Source organism: Siniperca chuatsi, linkage group LG4 (assembly GCF_020085105.1).
Source record: "Siniperca chuatsi isolate FFG_IHB_CAS linkage group LG4, ASM2008510v1, whole genome shotgun sequence".
Lineage (NCBI taxonomy): Eukaryota > Metazoa > Chordata > Actinopteri > Centrarchiformes > Sinipercidae > Siniperca > Siniperca chuatsi.
In genome coordinates this window covers 10,052,835-10,073,049 of record NC_058045.1, presented here as the reverse complement: position 1 = coordinate 10,073,049, position 20,215 = coordinate 10,052,835, and the positions used below count along the sequence as shown (strand labels likewise).

At 40.4% G+C, this 20,215-nt stretch overlaps 1 protein-coding gene across 4 annotated transcripts; it reads left to right on the top strand.

Annotated features, from left to right (window-relative positions):
- Positions 1-1,279: 1,279 nt before the first annotated feature.
- ano5a (anoctamin 5a) lies at positions 1,280-20,212 on the top strand. 4 transcript variants are annotated; one of them, XM_044194410.1, is made up of 23 exons: positions 1,280-1,384; positions 1,603-1,956; positions 5,311-5,378; positions 6,015-6,152; positions 6,489-6,530; positions 9,994-10,101; positions 10,889-10,957; positions 11,279-11,563; positions 11,896-12,015; positions 12,172-12,287; positions 12,391-12,525; positions 12,649-12,754; positions 12,910-12,970; positions 13,236-13,387; positions 13,705-13,785; positions 14,744-14,972; positions 15,131-15,309; positions 15,432-15,529; positions 15,831-15,961; positions 16,318-16,523; positions 16,622-16,821; positions 17,744-17,849; positions 18,079-20,212. In XM_044194410.1, exons 2-23 carry the CDS (start codon positions 1,887-1,889, stop codon positions 18,310-18,312), a joined length of 2,934 nt encoding a protein of 977 aa, XP_044050345.1. In that variant the 5' UTR covers positions 1,280-1,384; positions 1,603-1,886; the 3' UTR covers positions 18,313-20,212. The 4 variants fall into 4 exon arrangements, with proteins under 4 accessions (XP_044050345.1, XP_044050346.1, XP_044050347.1 ...); XM_044194411.1 differs by lacking the exon at positions 13,705-13,785 and adding an exon at positions 14,152-14,226 and having other exon boundaries at positions 1,283-1,384; XM_044194412.1 differs by lacking the exons at positions 1,280-1,384; positions 6,015-6,152; positions 6,489-6,530.
- The last annotated feature ends 3 nt before the right edge of the window (positions 20,213-20,215 follow it).

Below are 20,215 nucleotides of genomic sequence, written 5' to 3'. Positions count from 1 at the left end.
AATTATTACTGTCTGAAAATGTTTATTCTGCATGAGTACTTTTACTTTGAATGGCCTATTTCAAGTATATTTTACTGACATTGGTGTCTTGCTGTGTTTGAACATGGCTGCACATTTCCATATTAAATATAGGCTAATATTTAAAATCTGTATCTGCTTCATGTGTCTTGTGATTCCCATTTCTGTTTCCCATCGTTTTTCTTTGACCGAAAGAAAAACTAACATGTCAAACGGGTGGCCCTCCGTGCCTTGTTATTAAAGATGACTGTTACCCTTACTGTCTTGGAAACCTTGGACGGCACTACACACCCAAGAAGACCCACATGTCAAGGAGGAGAGGCGATATGAGGCTGAAGAAAAAGTGGTCGAGAAAATAATAAGCGGCTGTATTTCTGTCCTCGGCCACACCCCGCAGAGGAGGATCAGACTGGACCGTGTAAACCACTTGAAGGGTGGTAGAGGGAGCCGCTGCTGCTAAATTTGATCGGAGTGTTAGTACAGAGGAGAGAGGTGGCTGAGAGGAGAAGGGAAGCTGCTGATAGACCCTTTCCTGTGTGAACGCCCTGCCAGAGAGAAAACAACAGACTTGAACAAAACACTAAACTAAACATCCGAGTGACTGCTGAAGGGTTCACTATCCACAGTCCGTGAAAGGGCTCTTCAGCAAAGAATTGAACGTCTAATATGTTATATTTTTCTGAGGACTTTTGACTGTTATAGCCTAAAATGATTACTGAGGGTTCACTCTCTATTATGGGAACATATACTTCTCTTTAACTGCCTGAACATCTTCTCAGGTACGAGATTGAAGTCTCTTGATACGAAACAATATTGGAAAATGCATGAGTGATTTGACTCATGTGGTTGTTGTGAAGGAGTTCCTGGAAGCTCTCACTCTAGACATTTTGCCAAGCGAATTTAATTTATACCTACGCAAATAAATTAGCTAAGGGAACATATTGATATGGCATCAAAACCCAAGAAACTCAAATCATTGTATCCTTGTAATCCAAGCCTTGAGTAGTCTGTCTTTGTTTAATGTAGCTTAATTTGAGCATATTAACACATTCTATGAGTCTGACTGCAGATGGATGAGCAGCAGCTACTAGGCCGTTACTAGGACAGTGTGTAGTCCACCCACTTGGTTTCACTTCCAGATTTTTCAAAACATCCAGTGGTAGAAACAATCCTGCAGTGTTGGCTGGAAGGTGTCATATCTCAAACACAGTTCTAGAACTGTTAAATTGCTGGTGACCATGGCAACGACACTCTTCACGAACTCTCATCCGTTAACAATGAACATCTGAGTAACACTGGCCAGAAAGTAACTTAAAAACAGACGACTGTTTAGACCCAACCTAGCTATATTTTCTTTTCTTTCTTGGTAAGTAGAATACTGAAGTGCAAACATACAGTCCCAGTTGTTTTAATGAACTCCATGGAGGAAAGTTTGCCTCCAACTTGTTCGCTAGTTAAAGTTAGCTTCTGTAGTATGTCAAAAGCTAATGTTACATATTTGGACTGTCCATTTGTGTTCGTTCACTTTTACATGCCTAAAATATAGACATTTGGGTTCAGTATCTGTGTCCCCCCCCCCGCCAGGCTCAGACTATTGGCTTGTGTGGTGTGGAGCCACTCCCCTCTCCCCCCCTCCTCCGTGCTGAAGTGATGCAGCACTCAGTCCCGCGGGCAGTGGGTGAAGGAGGTCAGCCTTCGTGTTCCAGGTAGCCTGGTCCGCTAGCTGAGGCGTCTCTGAAGAGCACGACCGTGAAGGAGAACGGCCCGGAGTTCAGGCGTGGGAAGGCGGGACAGAAATCGTCTGGCTGGGGATATCTTGGTGTACATGAGGACCAATAAGCAGGGCTTGTGTACACGACAGACTCAACATGCACCGAATAACTGGAAAAGCGGGAGGGGACAGTTTAATTGAGATGAGCCCAACAGAGTCGTTCAATGGTGAGTAACGTTAGCCAAAAGCTAGAGCCAGCCGGCCGCCGGTCTGCCCTAAAGCTGCGGATCCGTAGTTTTACAATGTTGCTATGAAGTTAGTGTGTTGATCTTCATTAGTGTTGAGATTCCTACTGGGAAATTAATTAAGACTAACCTGAGGTTGGTATTCCCCAGCACGTACGGAACTTTAAAACAATCAAAAGTTTTCGAAAAATATGAAACAAACAAACAAACATTAGCCACACTAAAACTACAACACTTTAGAATGACGTTTAAAGGGTTGTAGTTTTAGTGTGGCTATGTTATGTGATAAAGTTTCAGTTCGTGTAAGCTATATATATGTTGGCATATGTACCACTTCACCTAAATACAGGACATTTTAAAATGAATTATAGTAACATTTGTTCAGCTATTTTAAAATGTATCCGACTTGTACAATTCCCCTTGAACGCTGTAACCAGCTCATAGCCTGGCTTTCTTTCCATGAAAACAGCAGTGACTTATAGCCAGCCAGCCTCCGACAGCTGGCCTGCTTTCTGGAAACACTCTTACAGGCTGCCACTTTATCCACCAATACAAACCCCAAATCTCTCTCTGCTTCTGATGGGGATTTTAAACAAAGGCTTAGACAGAGGACTGTGCTTTTAGCCAGTTATGGTTTTGCAGAATGGAGGATGATCACTCTGGATGCTCTCCAGCAACCCTTATCTGTATGAATCGATTTAAATGTAAATGTGCTGTGTTTCATCTGCAGCATACAGAGAATCCTAGACAGCAGTCTAGCTGAGATTGAAGTGTGAGTGATCACTATAGGATCATGAACCAGAGTTACTGTTACCTTGGTGTTGTGTGTTTATGGTGTCAAAAGTGGAAGCAGTGTTTTCTACAAATCACACTCACAGCTCCACAACATTAAATCACAATAATACTCCAAATCTTGATCATTTTAATATAGAGGTACATAGATTCTACAATGGCAACTGCTGATGGAAAACAGCGTCTTTGTAACTTTCACAAACCATCAGAACTGAATATATATACACTGTATTCCTATTGTATAAATGGAGACCCAGCAAAAATGCATTTTCAGTAAATATACACTCAAAAAGTCTTACTGTTACATATCCCCACACTGCTGTTATTTCCAGACAACACATTCAGAGTTTAAATTAATTAAAAAAACTAATAATCTGAGAGTCTTTAAATGTAATTTTGTGTGCAAAATGTAACGTCAAAACACGTGGACAGCTGAAGGTCTCACAGTTTGCTTACAAACTCTTTGTGCACTGTATTTAAATACAGATTCAAACCACATTGAACATACTGAAGGTACAGATCCCCAAACTGTTTGTGGTTATGGTTTGACCATGCAGATTCAGACTAACTTGGATTTTTTGCTTATTGTGATTGTGCTCACCCATACTGTATTATATATGGATTAAATGTATCTAGCATTGTCTTGATATGTGAACTGACCTGTTAAAGCAGGTGTATGTGTGCACCTGAAACTTGCAACTCTAAACATGACGACGAAATCAGAAATCAGACACACCCTAACCCACTGTTTTCATACACAAAATGTAGCAGTTTGAAGTGAGGCTGCTGAATTTACGTTAACACCCCTGCAAGGCGGCAGTGACAACACTGAAAAACTATGGGTGCAAAATTCAATACAGCTATACCGATACTCAAGAGTAGAAATAGCTTGGAGATCATATCTCTGTTATTTAAATAAACCAGCTGTATTTGTTGTCGCTGTTTCAACAGGATTTGCCTTTTATTATCAGTATAGCTGAGTTGTAAAATTACTTTCTTTGTGTAAATAATAGATGTACATGGGGTTTGCGGTCTTGAGTCTGTTGGGTTGCTGTGGTAAAAAAGAAAGAGACAGATGCAGCCTTGTGGCATTTCCACTGTGATCAGCTGCTCTCTCTTAAACAAAGGCTTAACTGTGGAGGCTTCTTAGCTAGGTGGGAAAAGACTCTTGGCTTAGCTGAATGGCTAACACTGAGTGCTCTAATACTGCGTCCAACTGTGCAAAAAATATGTTCGAGAGGCATTCTCATATGTTGTGAAAGAAATATATTTTGGAACACAGCTGTCCAAATCTATGTCCAAGTCACTATCATAACTGGTTTTTAGGGAAGATGAAACAAGAAGTTGGCTTTAATGTTGTTGTTAAAACACTATAAACGTCTATCATAAAAGGGTGTCTACGTGTTTTAGCTTTAAGTCCAAATCTGCTGTAAACTGTACTGTATAGTACTGATTATCAAGCATTCTTTAAGGGGTTACTGCAGTCTCCTCCAAACGTCCACAGTCATAACTCAAAAGATACTGGTAACAACAATCATGCTGTGTACGCAAATGATAACATCAGGCTTGATTTTCATAGTCTAAATACAATTGCATATCTTTTAGTTGTTACATTGTTACTGTGAGACATTATCAAGAGCTTAAGTAAGTAAGTAAAGCTTAAGTGAAAAACAGTCCAAGAAAATAAAAAGCAAAGGTCTGCAGTGGGAAAAGCTGAAAAGCCGCATCACAAGTTGTGCTGTACTCCAGTTCTGGCGTGGAGCTTTTATGATAAATGTCATTCATTTTAGTTTTGAACCACTAACTTGTAGTTTGTTGACTTGGTGTGTAATAACGTAGAGACAGAGAAGGTTTACATATTACAAGGTTCAAATGCTTGTTTCAGGTCTGTGTAAGCACATTTTCTGTTTTGAGTCCAGACTAAATATAACCTCAGAGAGACCATCAATTAGGACTGTTGCATTTCTATTTAAAAACACAGACACAGAGGCTGAAACCTTCTTTATGTTTTTTAGCCATAGTGGTGCCAACAGTGCTTGATGCTGCCCTGCCATTTGTTTATGTAAATCTTTTTCTCAGAATGTAAACTGCATTTGACAGGAAGTTAAGGGCAGATCAAAGTAGAACTTTATCATGGTTAAAGCCATGTTTCATCACACTTTCACTTTCAAACACACTGAGGGTGTCTTCTCATTCTCGTTTCCTGCAGTCGCTCACTGTCGTGGTAGAATCGCAGCACAGAAACGTGGCTGTGTGTGTTCTTTCACAGTGATCCTGTTAAGTCATGCTGTCTGGCCTTTGGGAGCGCTGCCACAAAATGCTGTGCAAATATAGACCACAACATTGGCTGTCTGTCACTGCTCCTCTGTAGACTCAGGCAGCTGTTCATATGCCTGAAACTTAACTTTACTGCCACCAACCTGCCTGTCTGAGATTTATTATGCTACTTGTTATTATTCTCTTACAGTGGTTAGAGAATACTCCCATAATTAACATTGGTAATTCTATTGTTAATTCAGTGTTCTTTGTGTTACTGTCTTGCAGATGATAAAAATGGCTACCACCAACATGCCTCATCCAGCACAGGATCCCTTGAGCAGGGACAATCAGCGGTAAACACCGAACTCACCACCTTCTTACATTTAGCACCTTCAAACAGATGTTTCTGTAAAGCAACTTCTTTTGCCTTGATTGTGAAGAGTTTCAGAGAGAGAACTTCTTTTCATACAAATTCCAAATAGTAACTTTATAACATCCCATGTCGTTATATATGGCTGCAAGTGCCTCATAGTTTGCATATCCTTGGATGATTTGAATCTTTACCAGATATTTAAATATGTGAAAATGTGTCCCTCCTATATGTTAATATTTAGCTTTCCAAGAAAGCTGCATGAAAGAATTCAGTTTGACAGCATCGTATCTTCACATCCAGCTTACCTCCTGTAAACATGATAGCAGGAAGTTAATTGTGTACAAGTAAAAGATTTCCTTCCTTCTCTTTTAAAAGTTAAATAGTCACTATAGATGATTTTCTTGTTGTAAATCCTCTATCAATCAACAGCCAACATGTGGCAGGAGGGTTTATCTTGTGGATCTCAGTTGAGCCTAAATCTAACAGTCTCAGTTTTGAGATTTCTTTTTTTTTTCCAATCCAGTCAAAATAGTTTACAACCTGCAAATGTCCTGAGAGAGTTGGAGATAAACTTTATGCTCCTGTCTATTCTTCTCCTTTCACACTGTGCTTAAAGTCTCCTCTAACGCCTGATGAGTGTCTAGAGACCTGTGAGTCTCTCAACACCAGCCTGGCCTCCCTGGCCCCCTCTGACCACAGCGACAGTCCACAGTTTGAGACTCAGACTTTAGAGCAAATCAATACTTTGACTGGGGTAAGACACCAGTCGAGGACACAGATGCATGCTGCTGTGTCAGTGTCTGCGTGTTTGTATGTCATCTCACATCATCTCTGAACTCTAACCCATAACTGAGTAAGACCTGACTGTGACAATGCCTGACTTATAACATTTAGTGTTTTTTACAGTGTTATGAAGTGTTTTTGGACATAATCTGCAACAATGTGTAAACATAATGCAATGTGTGTGGAGTCTGACTTTTTGATCCATTTTGATCACCTCTGTAAGGTTGCTGCTACAGTTTTAGCTGTATGCTGTTGAATTTGTTGTGTTGTTAGGCTTTCCCTCACTTTCCACTCGGTTCCTCCACAGCTGTCGAGAAAGCGGGCACTATTCCTGAGGTTTCGTTCCAGGGTATGGCATGGTAAAACAGGCTTGTGATGTGATGCAACTTACTATGCATATGTCTGCCTGCCTGCCAGCCTTTATTTCCTTCTTGAGGAATGTCTGTTCAGTGTTGAGTTTCTCCATATATTATATTCCGAGAATATAGCTTGGACATCAGAGTTGAAATCAATACACATTTCTTGGTAGAGAGCTGATGTAGGCTTCTGGAAGGCATGTTTTTTTCTGCAGAGAGTAATGGAAACATACTGGCATGAGCTATGTGTTGATGCATCATCAGAGTTCATTAAAAATGGAAAAGGCCTTTTCACCTGCTTTGTTCTCACCTGTGATAATCGTATGCTTCACTGAAGAGACAGCAACAGCTTGGTGGTGTTACAGCGTAATTAGAAAGTGCACACTTTGCAGACACACTCACACACACACATAGACTTGCACATGCACTGTGTACCGTATTTGTCATTTGCCTAGCTGTTTTTGTGTGTGTGCATTTATGTGTGTATTTTAAGTGTATACAGTCTATACTGTAATCATGGCCCTGCCCTGTGCTCATGACAGGACTGAACTTTGCTGTGGCTAACCATATAATGTACTGTAGGCTTCTTCTTTTGAATCCTCTAAAATGTGGTCTTCCTTAAACAGTGTGTAACTCATTTTAATGAAAAGTGGAATCATTACCCTTTTTTAAAAGCGGCTAATCTTTAGGGGAAAAAACCCCAGCAATAAGCCTTTCTAGTAATCTGGCTCCCTCCAAGTAAAGGCTACGATTTAGCCAAGTGGAAGATCACATCAAGGAGTTTTAGAGGGGAGGCAGCTGCACATCTATAAATTGCCTCTGTAATGAAGAATGAAAACAAAAGCTGAGTGTATAGCGCTCCTCCTACAAGAAGTTTGGGGTTGTCAATGTGAACCTTTAGAGAGGCTCACTGAACCAGATACAATTTTGTGCAAATCTGGGAATTGGAGTATTCAATTTTCCTTTTTTAGCTCTGGAGAAAAACAGTCTTCTCTGAGTTTGGAACAAATTTAAGGATTACAATGATTTATTGCAATGAAATAAAGCTATAATCCAGAGATATAGAAGCAGCCATGTACTAAATTTGGATAGCAATACAGAACTATGTTTTTTGCACAAAAAAAGAAAGAAGAAAAAGACTCTTCAGTTTGATATTGTTGAAATAATAAAGCAAAAAAACGGAGACAGAAGAGAATTGCACTCTTGCCATTAGATTTTGTGGCACTAATATCAGAGTGCTTTAGAGACTTTACAGGGGTGTTAAAGTGTAGAAAATGAAGCTAGACAAGAGAGTCAAAGGGTGGAGAGAGGATTCTACATTATGATGATATATTTCAAACCAAAGAGGTGACCAGTTCCATGGAAGTTCTGTTCCAAACTCTTTTAGCCCAAAAAAGCAATGCTTTGGAAGTAATATTTTAAAGAAGCCCCTCCCTGAAACTACTAGCCTATTTATCTTACACCATGTTCTACTTTTACCCTCCTTAATTAAGATAAAAGACGTACATATGTCCAAACACCCAGTAGTTAGGGGTTAGTTGGCAAATGTATAGAACTCTGTGGCCTCTACCAGCTTTGCTGAGCAGAAGTAGGTCCCAGCAGATGCACTGATTCCATATGGCTGATCTGTAATTACGGCAAATTAGAGAGTTTCTGTAGCGACGTCACAGTTAAAGAAAGCAACCACCCTGCCATGGTCAACATGGTCCAATCTAGTCTGGGAGGTAATGCAGACCAGTGGTTAGAACGTACAGTATGCATAATTTTGGATAAGAAAACTGTAAAAAGGTTGAACACGTAGACACAAATGCTTCTATGAGTTAGTACAGTAGGAACCAGGGCGGTAGATCCAGCTATAGAGCTAAAAAACAGCTGTCTTAATTACAGTATATCAATACCTTTGTTGATTTGTGCAATATATCTGCAATTTACATGCATTTTTTCATTGATAGTGTCTCATATGCACTTTGTACACCATTGTGGGAAGGTCTCCTGATTGTTTAGCTGATTAGTTTCAAACAATCAAGTCAGACTGTTTTTACAGATTTTCTGTAGTTCACCCTTATCAGCCTTATCAGAGCAGATTTCTTCATGTAGTCTGTTGGTTTTTCAGGTTTTACTCTTTATCTGAAATATTATACAACATGTGTGTGGGACTCTTGCTTTTACTCTCCTGATGGTCAGTGTTGTACAGTATAGTGATGTCACCTCCCATTTTTTGATGCTGTGCTCTTATTACATTAGCTAGCTAGCTGGCAGCAGCTATGCTATCCCCGTGCTGATGTAATCTCTAGGAGTCTCCTCTACTTCTCTCCTACTATCCCGCCTTCCACCTCTCTCCCTCTCCCTTTTCTGAATGTTTGCGCAAGTGAGGGCTTGTCCTGGGAGGTGAGTAGACTGGATGGAGCTCCTCTGGCTGGGGGATCAGTGGAGTGAGCGTGAGAAAAGCAGTGCTTTCAGGGCCAGCCTGTGCCCCCTGGAGAAAGACAATTTTGCTCTATCGGACTTTCCACTGATGCATCATAACCATAAAGGGAGTGGGCCATGGAGGTAAAGTGCTTTTCCTTTCCTCCCTACCCCCACAGTGTTGTGCTGATCGACAGGCAAACTGAACAGAACAACAGTACAGTGGCCGTAGATGTGACCGAGTGCGATGTTGTAGTTTTTCTGATGCTGAATGTCTGAGTTCTCTAAATGGTCTGCAGTCCTGTGTAGGTAGCTACTGTAGTGAATAGTGATGACAGAGGTTCATGGTACATGGTTATTTTTAGCTTTCTGAACAGCTGAAGCAGCACCAACAGCAAGCAGTCATGCCTTCCTTTCCTCCCTGAAGCATTCCTGTGGTTCATTCCTCTTCTGCCCTGGAACTGCTAAAGATATGGCCACTGAAGGGCTAGCATTTGCTGATACACGTGCTTGGAATTTCTTTAGCCACCAATACATGTGTTTTTAGACACTATGGATTCCAGGATTTACAGAAAAGCATAGACAAATAAAGTACAACAATGTTGGAGTGTTTAGCCTGATATGGCTGCTAGATGTCCCTGTTGTGTAGAGAATGGCATTCATAAATTTGTAGTTCTCTCCACATATCCTTTGCTATGACTTTTAACTTCAGGTTGTGTTTAATGAGTTGACAGATGACCTGAAATCAAAGCATTGACAGGATTCTGGATATCTTTCTGGATTTCATTATGTGATACAAAAAAGCCTATTCTCACTTTGTTCAATAAATCCTATAAAGAGGACACAAGTCACAAGAAACATCTTAGTCATAGCAGATGCCCTCCATTTCAGTATTTTTGTTGTTTTAGGCAAAGGTTTTGGTGTTAGCCACTGACATAGCTTGACTGTGTGGTCTGCTGTGCTGAATACATCCAAAGACTTGTTGAGCTGATGCTGTACCTGTGTATGTGTGTGTTTAAACGATGTAACCTCTGTTCTATCTCACTATAGATTGACAAACAGCAACACAGTAAAGACTCTGTGTTCTTCCGCGATGGAGTGCGCCGGATTGATTTTGTCCTGTCCTATGTTGACGATAAAGATGGTGAGAGAAAACAGGTAAGAAACAACTTCTATGTACTGTATATACAAGTTACATTTCCCTAGTTCACTAACTGTAAGCATATGTTTGTAATAACCGATGTTCTGTTTCTTGATGTATGTTTACAGTGTTGTTATTGTTATATTTCCAACTCAGCAGAATGACAGCGAATATTATTCATTGTGGCCAGAACTAAATATCTTGAAATCCTAAAATGTCACACAAAAGAACAGCTAACGTTATTTCCACTTCTTGATTTAAACTGTAAGAATTTGTTACTACAGGATATCCTCAGAGTTCACAGTGTGTGTCAGCGGCATACCCTAAATACCACAACACTGATAAAGTTAGATAAACTGTTATTCTCAGCTAGTAATCCTCTCAAGGAATTTTCTGAGAAGATCACTTCAAGAGACAGACACAACTCTATTTTCTTATGTTAATCAACTCTGAAGTATTTCCATACTGTCGTTGGTCGCATGTCTTTTTGTGGCTCTCTTTGTAGTCTCTTTATCAGCTGGAGTGCTGAAAGACTTTTAGTGTTTGGTACTGAGCTGTTAGTCTTCACATCTCTGTGTTACCACTCCTCGGATATGAGGCAGTGTCACAGCTGACTCACATTTTACCCACAGCCTCATCAGTGAGTCAACACTCTGGCCTAGTCAGGAGCTCATTCATTTTTTCCACTGTATGAGGAAGGGCAAACAAGAGGCCCATTTCTGTGTATTATCCACCTGTGTTGTAAAACGAGACAGTAAATGTCAGCTCTAACAAGGAGGTACATTTTGTCAATTTTCAATGAAGGAGAGGAGGAAGGTGTATGAGGCCAATCTGTTGAATGTTGGCCTGGAGCTTGAGACAGAAGATAAATCGGTAAGACTGTCCAGTTATTTGTGTGATTATGTCTAATGTAAAAGGGAATTAAGTGGCCCACGAAGACATAATGTATATGTATGTGTATATCATATCACATATATGTTTTTTGTCGTAAAACATTAAACCAGTACAAAAGTGTCTTTGTGATACAGCAAAAGCAAACACTGCCATTTATCTTCATACTCTATAGTCAACAAATGATGAATTTTGCATAAAACCTGTAAAAAGCACTTTTCAGGGAATTTCTTTTTTAGTGTATGAATTGGTAGCCCTACACTTATTATACAGTGACACCTGTCTCACTGTCATTACCATCAGGAGTCAGAAGATGGAAGGACTTATTTCGTGAAGATCCACGCTCCATGGGAAGTGTTGGCCACCTACGCAGACGTGCTGAAGATCAAGGTCCCATTCAAGGCCAACGACATCCCTGATAACAGTGAGATGCCCATGAACTGGCTGTCCACCCCTTTTCGTCTGCCAGAGCACATCATGCACCCTGAGCCAGACTATTTCACAGCTCCCTTCAACAAGAGCAAGTCTGACTTCTTCCTTATCGACGACAAAGAGACGTTCTTCCCCCCTTCTACTCGCAACAGGATAGTAAGAATGCTTTGACCATGACTTTCTTATCTTGTTTGTGACCTTTTAAATGAAAAAAATCCCCTGACATTCAGATCAAATTTGAAAATACTGCAGTATGTTACAGTTCTGTGTGCAGGCATGTGTTACATTTTAGTTACATTTTTGAAAAGGCTCATTTAAACAACCAAGATAATAGCCATTCAATTCTTCACAATAGACATAACCTGCTTAATTTGAAGCTTACACTGTTGTGAATACAGAAGCAACTTTATAATTCAGTTTTTACCCAAACAATTTTCAAGCCTCTGATCAACAAAACACTAACTCTTTCTATTTTTCTCTCTGCCCAGGTCTACTACATCCTGTCCCGCTGTTCATACTTCAGGGATGAATGTGGAGATAAAGACAAGAAGGGAATCAAGAGGTTACTCAACAACGGCACCTACACTGCTGCCTTCCCGCTGCATGATGTGAGCCTCTTTTGGTGAACAATGGAGTGTGCACTCATTGGTTTCCAACAGTAACATCCTGTTGGAGGCCGTGCTGGATGTTGCATTGCAAGGATGAATAACTTTTCAATAACGAAATGATTGTGGTAATAAACCTTGTCTTCTGTGTTTGTGCAGTGTAGATACTGGAAAAGATCGAAGGATGCTAACTGCGAAAGTGAGAGATACAATCTGTACAAACACTGGGCCAGATTCCTCTGTTTCTTCAAGGAGCAGCCCCTCAATCTTATAAGGTAAGACTTGAAAGCAAAGTAGTCATATCTGATGTGTATTTACTCAACATTAATATGGCAGCAGAAGAATATACAGCAAAAATTTTGTTTTTCCATTCAACAGGAAGTATTATGGGGAGAAGATAGGTATATATTTTGCATGGCTGGGTTTCTACACTGAGATGCTGTTGTTTGCAGCAATAGTCGGGACAATTTGTTTCATCTATGGATTCCTCACCTACGATGACAACGAGTGGAGGTGATTTTCACGAAGAATACCAGCCTGATTTGTTTGTAGTTCAGATGTCATTAAATATTAGGTATTATTTTCATTACTAATGTTGTTGTTCCTTTTATTGAAAAAGCTCTCATTTCCCCACAGTAAAGAAATATGTAGTGATGAAATCGGAGGCAATATTATCATGTGCCCGCTGTGTGACAAGAAATGTGGCTACTGGAAACTCAACACAACATGCAACTCCTCATGGGTGAGACATCCTGGCTTTATGACTTGAGTTGTTTTTGTTCATCATGATTCATGTTCTATTCACATTATGTGATATTTAAAAGGGGGATTGCAGCTAAATGTCAACAAATCCGTTTTTCATAATCTCACCATTTCTCAAACATGTTCTTCTTTCAGCAATCACACCTGTTCGACAATGTGGGAACAGTGTTTTTTGCCATATTTATGGGAATTTGGGGTGAGTAAAAATGTCTGCTCTCTGCATTTTGTATTTTCTAATCCAGTGCACCACCTAGTGGGAGCTGTTGAACTATTATTAGTTATTTAAAATCACTGTTACTCTATTCTTATTCACCCAAATCATACAAAAAACACATTTTCTCACATATTTTTCATCTGCCGAGGTGCTGAGATCTGACAGTTTTGCCACCACACCAATATAATAGAGGTGGATGGGGGTCAAAGCACTGAAAAATTACATTTGGGGGTCGTATGCTCTGCAGTGACGCTGTTTCTGGAGTTCTGGAAGAGACGGCAGGCTCGTCTCGAGTACGAGTGGGATCTGGTCGACTTTGAGGAGGAGCAACAGCAGCTGCAGCTTCGGCCAGAGTATGAGACCAAGTGCACCAACCGCAAGCTGAACCGCATCACTCAGGTGTTTGTGTGCTCATGAAATACTAATATACTGTATGATACTGTTCTAATGTACAGCTCTAGGTCTGTGTAGCTTCCACAAGGCTTTATCAGACAGATATACTGTATGGTAGGACCTACAGTATTGTATTTATTGGATACAGGTTCTTCACACTGAGTTGGTTGCAGTCATTCATTGCCAGTTCTTGGACTAAAAAACTGGTTTGAATGGAGACTCTTCGATTAAGAACAATATTACTAAGTGATAGTGACACAGACTTGTGAAATAAACAGAAACGGTGCTGTAATTTGTCTTGACCACATCCCACTCGTCTGTAGGAAATGGAGTGGGTTCTTGAAAGGACTGCTACAGATCTAATGGGGAAATTGTGTCTGTGCTGGGCCGCCGTGGTACTCTGGGTAAGGGTAGCATTTAACATGGAATGCCAAATTGATGAGGGAGAGGTTTTGGTGTGGTGTAGTTTGTGTGGATAACACAATATTTCTGGAAAGACTCAGAGGCATGAGTTTCCTTCTGTACCGCATTATTGTTTGTCTTGTGGATCAGTATCTTGAAAGAAATTTTTGGAAAAGCTTGGCTTCACCAGGAGACCACTAGATGAAAGAATTGGACTTGGACTAAAACGCCTACCCAAAAAGACTCACTCTGCCTGGCATCGGAGGCCAGTGGTAATTAAAGGAACCGGGCCTTTTAGAGCTGTCTTTTCAGGATATAACAAAAGGTGACTGACTCCCTTGTCCATGCTTTGCTTGCTTATGGTTTAGGAAATGGAGCCATACTTACCCATAACAACCAAGTGTGCGCGCGCATGTCTGTCTGGAGCCACTGTCCTGTTCTGGGTGAGCATTGTTTCTTTGGTACTCTACCTGTTCCTCCACCCTGTATCTTTTTGTCTTTTTTATCATACTGTTTATCATCATCACAGGGCCATTATGTATAAAACTTCTAAGAAATGGAGCTCTCTTAAATAATTTGGGAGCTGAGACCAAGTCAAAACACTGAGGAATGTTTATGCATACATATACAAAATTCTAAAAATGAGGGCAAAATGGTATCCTCCTTAGAACTGTGACCCATTTAAGACCTACGTTTTACGGCTTTATACATACCTCCCCAGATTTTATTAAAATCTGGGGCGATAAGTGAGCTAATAAGGAGATTATGGTAGATTTCTTTTCATGGGCATGTGTGCACACTTCAGGCATAACAGTTACTCCTAACATCTATGTTGGCACCTTGCTTCATTCATATGTCTGTGTGTGATTTGGTGTGTGTTGTTCTCACTGTACTTTGTCTCGTGACTTGCTGTGCCATGTAGTTGTCTTTCATATTGTCACTGTTGTCTCTGTCCTGAAGATCTCATTGATCATTGCCTGCATCATTGGGGTGATAGCGTACCGCCTAGCAGTATACGCAGCCTTCGCCAGCATCATGAAGGACAGTCCCACCGCCCACCTGCAGGTGGTTGGCCCCTTAATCACGCCACAGCTGGCCACCTCTGTTACCGCCTCCTGCATCAACTTTGTCATCATCATGATCCTCAATCTCATGTATGAGAGAGTGGCTGTTTGGATCACTGACATGGGTGAGGGTCACAGCGATAGAGCGAATTCCAGATTATTACATTTTTTCTTTGTGTAACCATTATGTATTTTTATAATGATCCTTGAAATTGTTAAAGTGTGAAAATGTGTTCCTTTTTTGGTTTATGTCTATGTTTTATTACCTTTTACTATGTGGCAGAAATTCCCAAGACCCACCTGGAGTATGAGAACAAACTGACAGTGAAGATGTTCCTCTTCCAGTTTGTCAACTACTACTCCTCCTGCTTCTACGTGGCTTTCTTTAAGGGCAAGTTTGTTGGCTATCCCGGAGATTATGCTTATATGTTTGGCAAGTGGAGCAAACTGAGAAATGAAGAGGTACCAGATATAACTACATTACATTGTATAAGATTAGCACTTGTAATTCAACTTGAGCCTGAATTTGAGTTAATGTCGGTTTCCTTACCATGCCTTCTCTGTCTCATTGTGTCTACATTCAGTGTGACCCTGGTGGCTGTTTGATTGAGTTGACCACCCAGCTGGTGATAGTGATGACTGGTAAACAGGTGTGGGGCAACATCCAGGAGGCTCTGGTCCCGTGAGTACTCCAACTGAACCGACCATCCAAAGCACAATACCTAATACCTGTGCCTTTGGTACTATGACAAGCAAAAATGTCTGCTGTGAAAAGTCCTATTATCAGTGGCTGCAAAACCAGTTTCCAGTCAAACGGGTACAGAATTTAACCTTGACTTTTCGGCTCAGTTGAGAGAGAAGGGTTAGAAACGCAGTCATCTCTTTATAGCCATTATTTAAGATTCAATACAGCCTTCAATATGGCTGTCAGAGGGTGAATTATGTTGCCTCACTGCTCTCTCTCGCCCCCTTGTGGCCTTCAGGTGGCTGATGAACTGGTGGGGCAGCAGAAAGGCAAGAAGCCACCCAGAGAGTCTGTACAGCCGCTGGGAGCAGGACCACGACCTGCAGGGCTTTGGACAGCTGGGCCTCTTCTACGAGTATCTGGAAATGGGTAAACATTCAGTACATAGTCAATCCATTACACAGAGAGATTTAGATACACACTTGAAAGCTAGGCTGCAGTCATGACCATTTTAGTGGAGTCCAGTTTCAGTCTAGACCAGGCCTAGATCAAAACTGAGACTGAGTAATTACCTATTAAAATACTGCAGCAAAGTTGAATGTACACAAACACAGATTTTAAAGTATTTGTGATGCTTTGAGTAAATATATACAACTTTAGTAAAAGAGCCTTGAAGTACTGATTTCACAACCAGACATAGATAGATGCAGTGTCTGCTGAGATTCACCAGATGGTGCTGTTTCCATCCTACTGTCTCTCACTAACCTCTCTCCTCTGTGTCCCAGTGATCCAGTTTGGTTTCATCACACTGTTTGTCGCCTCCTTCCCCCTGGCACCCCTGATGGCACTTATCAACAACATCATCGAGGTTAGAGTGGATTCCTGGAAGCTCACCACTCAGTTTAGACGTCCTGTGGCAGCAAAGGCCCACAGCATCGGAGCCTGGCAGGAAATCCTCAATGGGATGGCCGTACTCTCTGTTGTCACAAATGTGAGTGCTGGACTACATCTGTGTGCTTTGTATCTGCTCATTATCTAACCAGTTTTACCTCTAGTTTTCCTCACACCGTTTCTTTCCCTGCTTTTTAGGCGTTCATTGTGTCCTTCACCTCTGATATGATCCCTCGGCTCGTGTACATGTACGCCTACCAGCCAGAGGGTGAGATGAATATGAAAGGCTACATAAACAACAGCCTGTCGGTGTTTAATATCTCTGAGATCCCAGCAGCCAGCAGGCCTGAGGACGGGGAGAACCCTTTCTGGTTCAACAGCTCCATCACTACCTGCAGGTGTGTGTGATTGTAAAACTCTGTATATGAGAGAGAGAAAGTGATTGTGGATGTAGGGCATGTTTCCACTTCTATGTTATATATGACTGCGGTGGAAGACTTACTCGTCCAAAATTCAAAATTCTACTTGATTAAAAGTAGAGGATTATTACCAGCATTAAAGTATCAAAATATAAGTATTCATTATGCAGAATGGCCTCTTTCAGTGTGTTAACTGTATACATTAGCATATTATTATTATGGATGTGTTTAAAATCTAAGCAGCATTTTAATGTAGCAAGTTGAGTGAATTAATTTGAACTTTGTGTTGGGTATTTCAAAGACACCTACTGTCTGGTTCACCCCCAAAGTATTTTAAAACTTTATCACTCTAATTAGTACATGGCATTTGGTGACTTCACATAAATCTGTTTTGCACAACTCCAACGTGAGCAGGTCTAATGGTTGAAGACACCAATAATGTCATCATATTATATAAGTTTATCATATGTTTTGTATGTAAAATCAAAGTAACTGCTAACTCAAGCTGTTGAATAAATGTAGTAGAGTAAAAAGCACAATATTTCTCTGTGAAATGTAGTGGAGTAGAAGTATAAAGTAACATAAATTGTTGTGTCTCCATTTTTAGCTAAGAATTTTAATGTAGTAAAGCCTTATGAATGCAGCCCAGCTGAACTTATGGCACAATCACTTTACTTATATCACTATTTAACTTCAGATTTAAATGTTGTGTGGTTAATATTGTATGTGTACTTTTTAAGTGTTTTAATGCACTTTTATAGATTTGATTATTTACTCTACACCATAATACTAGAGTAATTATTACTTTTGTTTCCTTTGCACAATGGACTGAAAAATCAAATCAAAGTCTATATAAAAGTCTGCAGGAAATTTAAATATCTGACATGTTCCTTCTTTGTAGGTATCGTGACTACCGCTACCCTCCTGGCCATGAGAAGCAGTACTCCCACACTATGCAGTTCTGGCATATACTGGCTGCCAAGTTGGCTTTCATCATTATCATGGAGGTAAAACCAGGGCCGCAGTGCTTCCACCAGCACCACCACCACTTTAACTAAGCCTCACATTCTTACCCTGGGAAGTAGTCCATTGTTACATTGATAGTAACCCCCCATTCTCCCACACACACATTTTTCAGATGTAATACAAATCCATGCAGAGTTCCTTCTGCAGCTCTTAGTTTTGCTTACTCTAGCTTGAAGTAAAACTAACCTGTTGTGCCTTCTTCATCCACAGCATGTCGTGTTCCTGGTCAAGTTCTTTGTGGCCTGGATGATTCCCGATATTCCCTCTGACGTGAGGGCTCGAGTAAAGAGAGAGCGCTACCTGGTCCAGGAGTATCTTCATAACTATGAAGTGGAGAAGCTGAAGATACAACTCAGCCAAAACAACAGCCACAATGAGTGTACCTGCTCTCCCATGATATATCCGTCTTTACCCAAACATGAGGTGCTGTCAGAGTGTCTCTAGCCCTGCGAGCTGCTGGTCAGTCAGCTGGACATGATGGGTGGACATGGTGATGTAGATTGCCCTGCTTGTGTATTATGATACTGACCATCACTTTGCTGTAGTGCCTGTGTTGTTTGTGCAGCATGCACACACACAACTTCTATTAAAGAGCTAGAGGTTTCCTCAACTCACAGCCATCCCTCTTCTACTAATCTGCTGGTAGTGGAAGTGCACACAGGTGAAAGACCAAGTCTCTGTGCATGCTGAAACCTGAGGCACATGAATTTAAACCTTTGTCTCATATTTGGCTTTTCACTCTCTATGTTGTAATCATAGTGCTGAGGATAATCAACGTTTGCTGTAAGGAAAGAAAGAGGAATCTTATACACTGTGTCTAAGACAGGCAACTTACTCTTGTTTTAATACAATACTATTTATTTAAGTGTCACTATGAGTAACCAAAGATTGAATGCCTTAATATAGCACACACTTATTTTTGGTTCTATCTGCCAGTAGAATAACAATTGATATTATTTGGTAACTGAGAGCTTGCTTTTTATGGGGTTTGAGTATTTCCCTTGTTCATATGTGCAGCTGTGTGAAGGGCTCCAGTGTCAAATACTGTAAGTTTATGTTCAACTCAAATTTTTTTGCTTTTGTTTTTACAGTTACTGCAACAAATGTGAGCATTGTTTATTTGACAGCATTGAGGTCACAGCACAGATGTAACACAATTTTGCCAAATTAGTTTCCTCACTACTTCTTTACTGCTTTAATCTCGCAACAGCCCAACAGTTTCTCCAGGCCAATATCTGACATGTGAAGTAGCTTTTTCATGCAGACAAATCTGTGCTGCTGTTACTACTGTGAGTTAGGGCAGATTTTGTCCCGCAAAGGCCAGTTGTTGAGCAGGATCAGCAGCTGGTGCATGTTGACTGTTGACAGTGAGTCCTGTACCTGGAGATGAGAAGTGAAAAGCCCTGAGAGGGTGAAGAGATCCCTTTTTAATGTGCCTCTGTTTACCAACAGGTTGAAGCTAATGAAAGCCTGCCCCTACCTACTGAACTATGTGTGCTCCATTACACAAAGCACATCAGCCATCGCCTAGTTCTTGTGCTTCTGGTTTCCTCAGTTGTGTCTGTGTAGAGAAGGAAAGGTACACATTCTTTTTATATTATTTTGCACAAAGCACTTAATGAAACGTGACTACCAAAACATAAACATGTCAGTGTGATTGTTGTCATGTCAGTACATATTCATAATCAGTGTTTTGAAGCAGCGATGTGTGATAATCTTTGTTCATTTAAATGGAACAAGAGTTGTGCTATATGTAAGAAGAGAATTCCCTGTTCCAAATTTGAGGTTTATATTGAGCTTAAATGACAACAAAGAGAAAGATGTAGCTTTTTGTTTCGAAATTATATGAAGGACATTAACGTTTATAAGGCGGCCTACATAGAAATATGTGAGAAGTATCTGTTGTTGAATTATTTTAATTTGAGGTAAAATAGCTGGCTGGCTGTGCTACAAGGCTGGGCAACTAAATCTATGTTTGTTAGAGATGCATGTAGATGTGACCACATAGCCGAGAGCAACGTTGGACTCTTAGCGCTTTCCCTTTACATGCCCTGCGCTCAGCTAAACTCATGCCTGTTAATGCCTTAACACATCTAATACTTTTTAAAATTTTCTTGTACATCTTTTTTCTTATGTCTTCTTTTGTTATGCTTTAGTAATAATATTTTATTTTATACTGTTGCCATGCTTGAAAAAAAAAAACGGTGAACCTGTTTACTGTATGCTTAAAGTTACAATTTCATGTTTTCATTTATTTTTTCTGTAATATTTTTTAACTGTCCTGTATCCAAATATGTATTGTAAACAAAGACAAATCTCCAAATAAAGTACCAGTTCAACTTGAGTA

Bases quoted from the DNA above. Each gene is read 5' to 3' on its own strand.
- ano5a (XM_044194410.1), top strand. From the start codon at position 1,887: ATGCACCGAATAACTGGAAAAGCGGGAGGGGACAGTTTAATTGAGATG. The intron at 5,379-6,014 runs GTAAACACCGAA...CTGTGCTTAAAG, and splicing joins TTGAGCAGGGACAATCAGCG to TCTCCTCTAACGCCTGATGA. The intron at 6,531-9,993 runs GTATGGCATGGT...ATCTCACTATAG, and splicing joins TCCTGAGGTTTCGTTCCAGG to ATTGACAAACAGCAACACAG.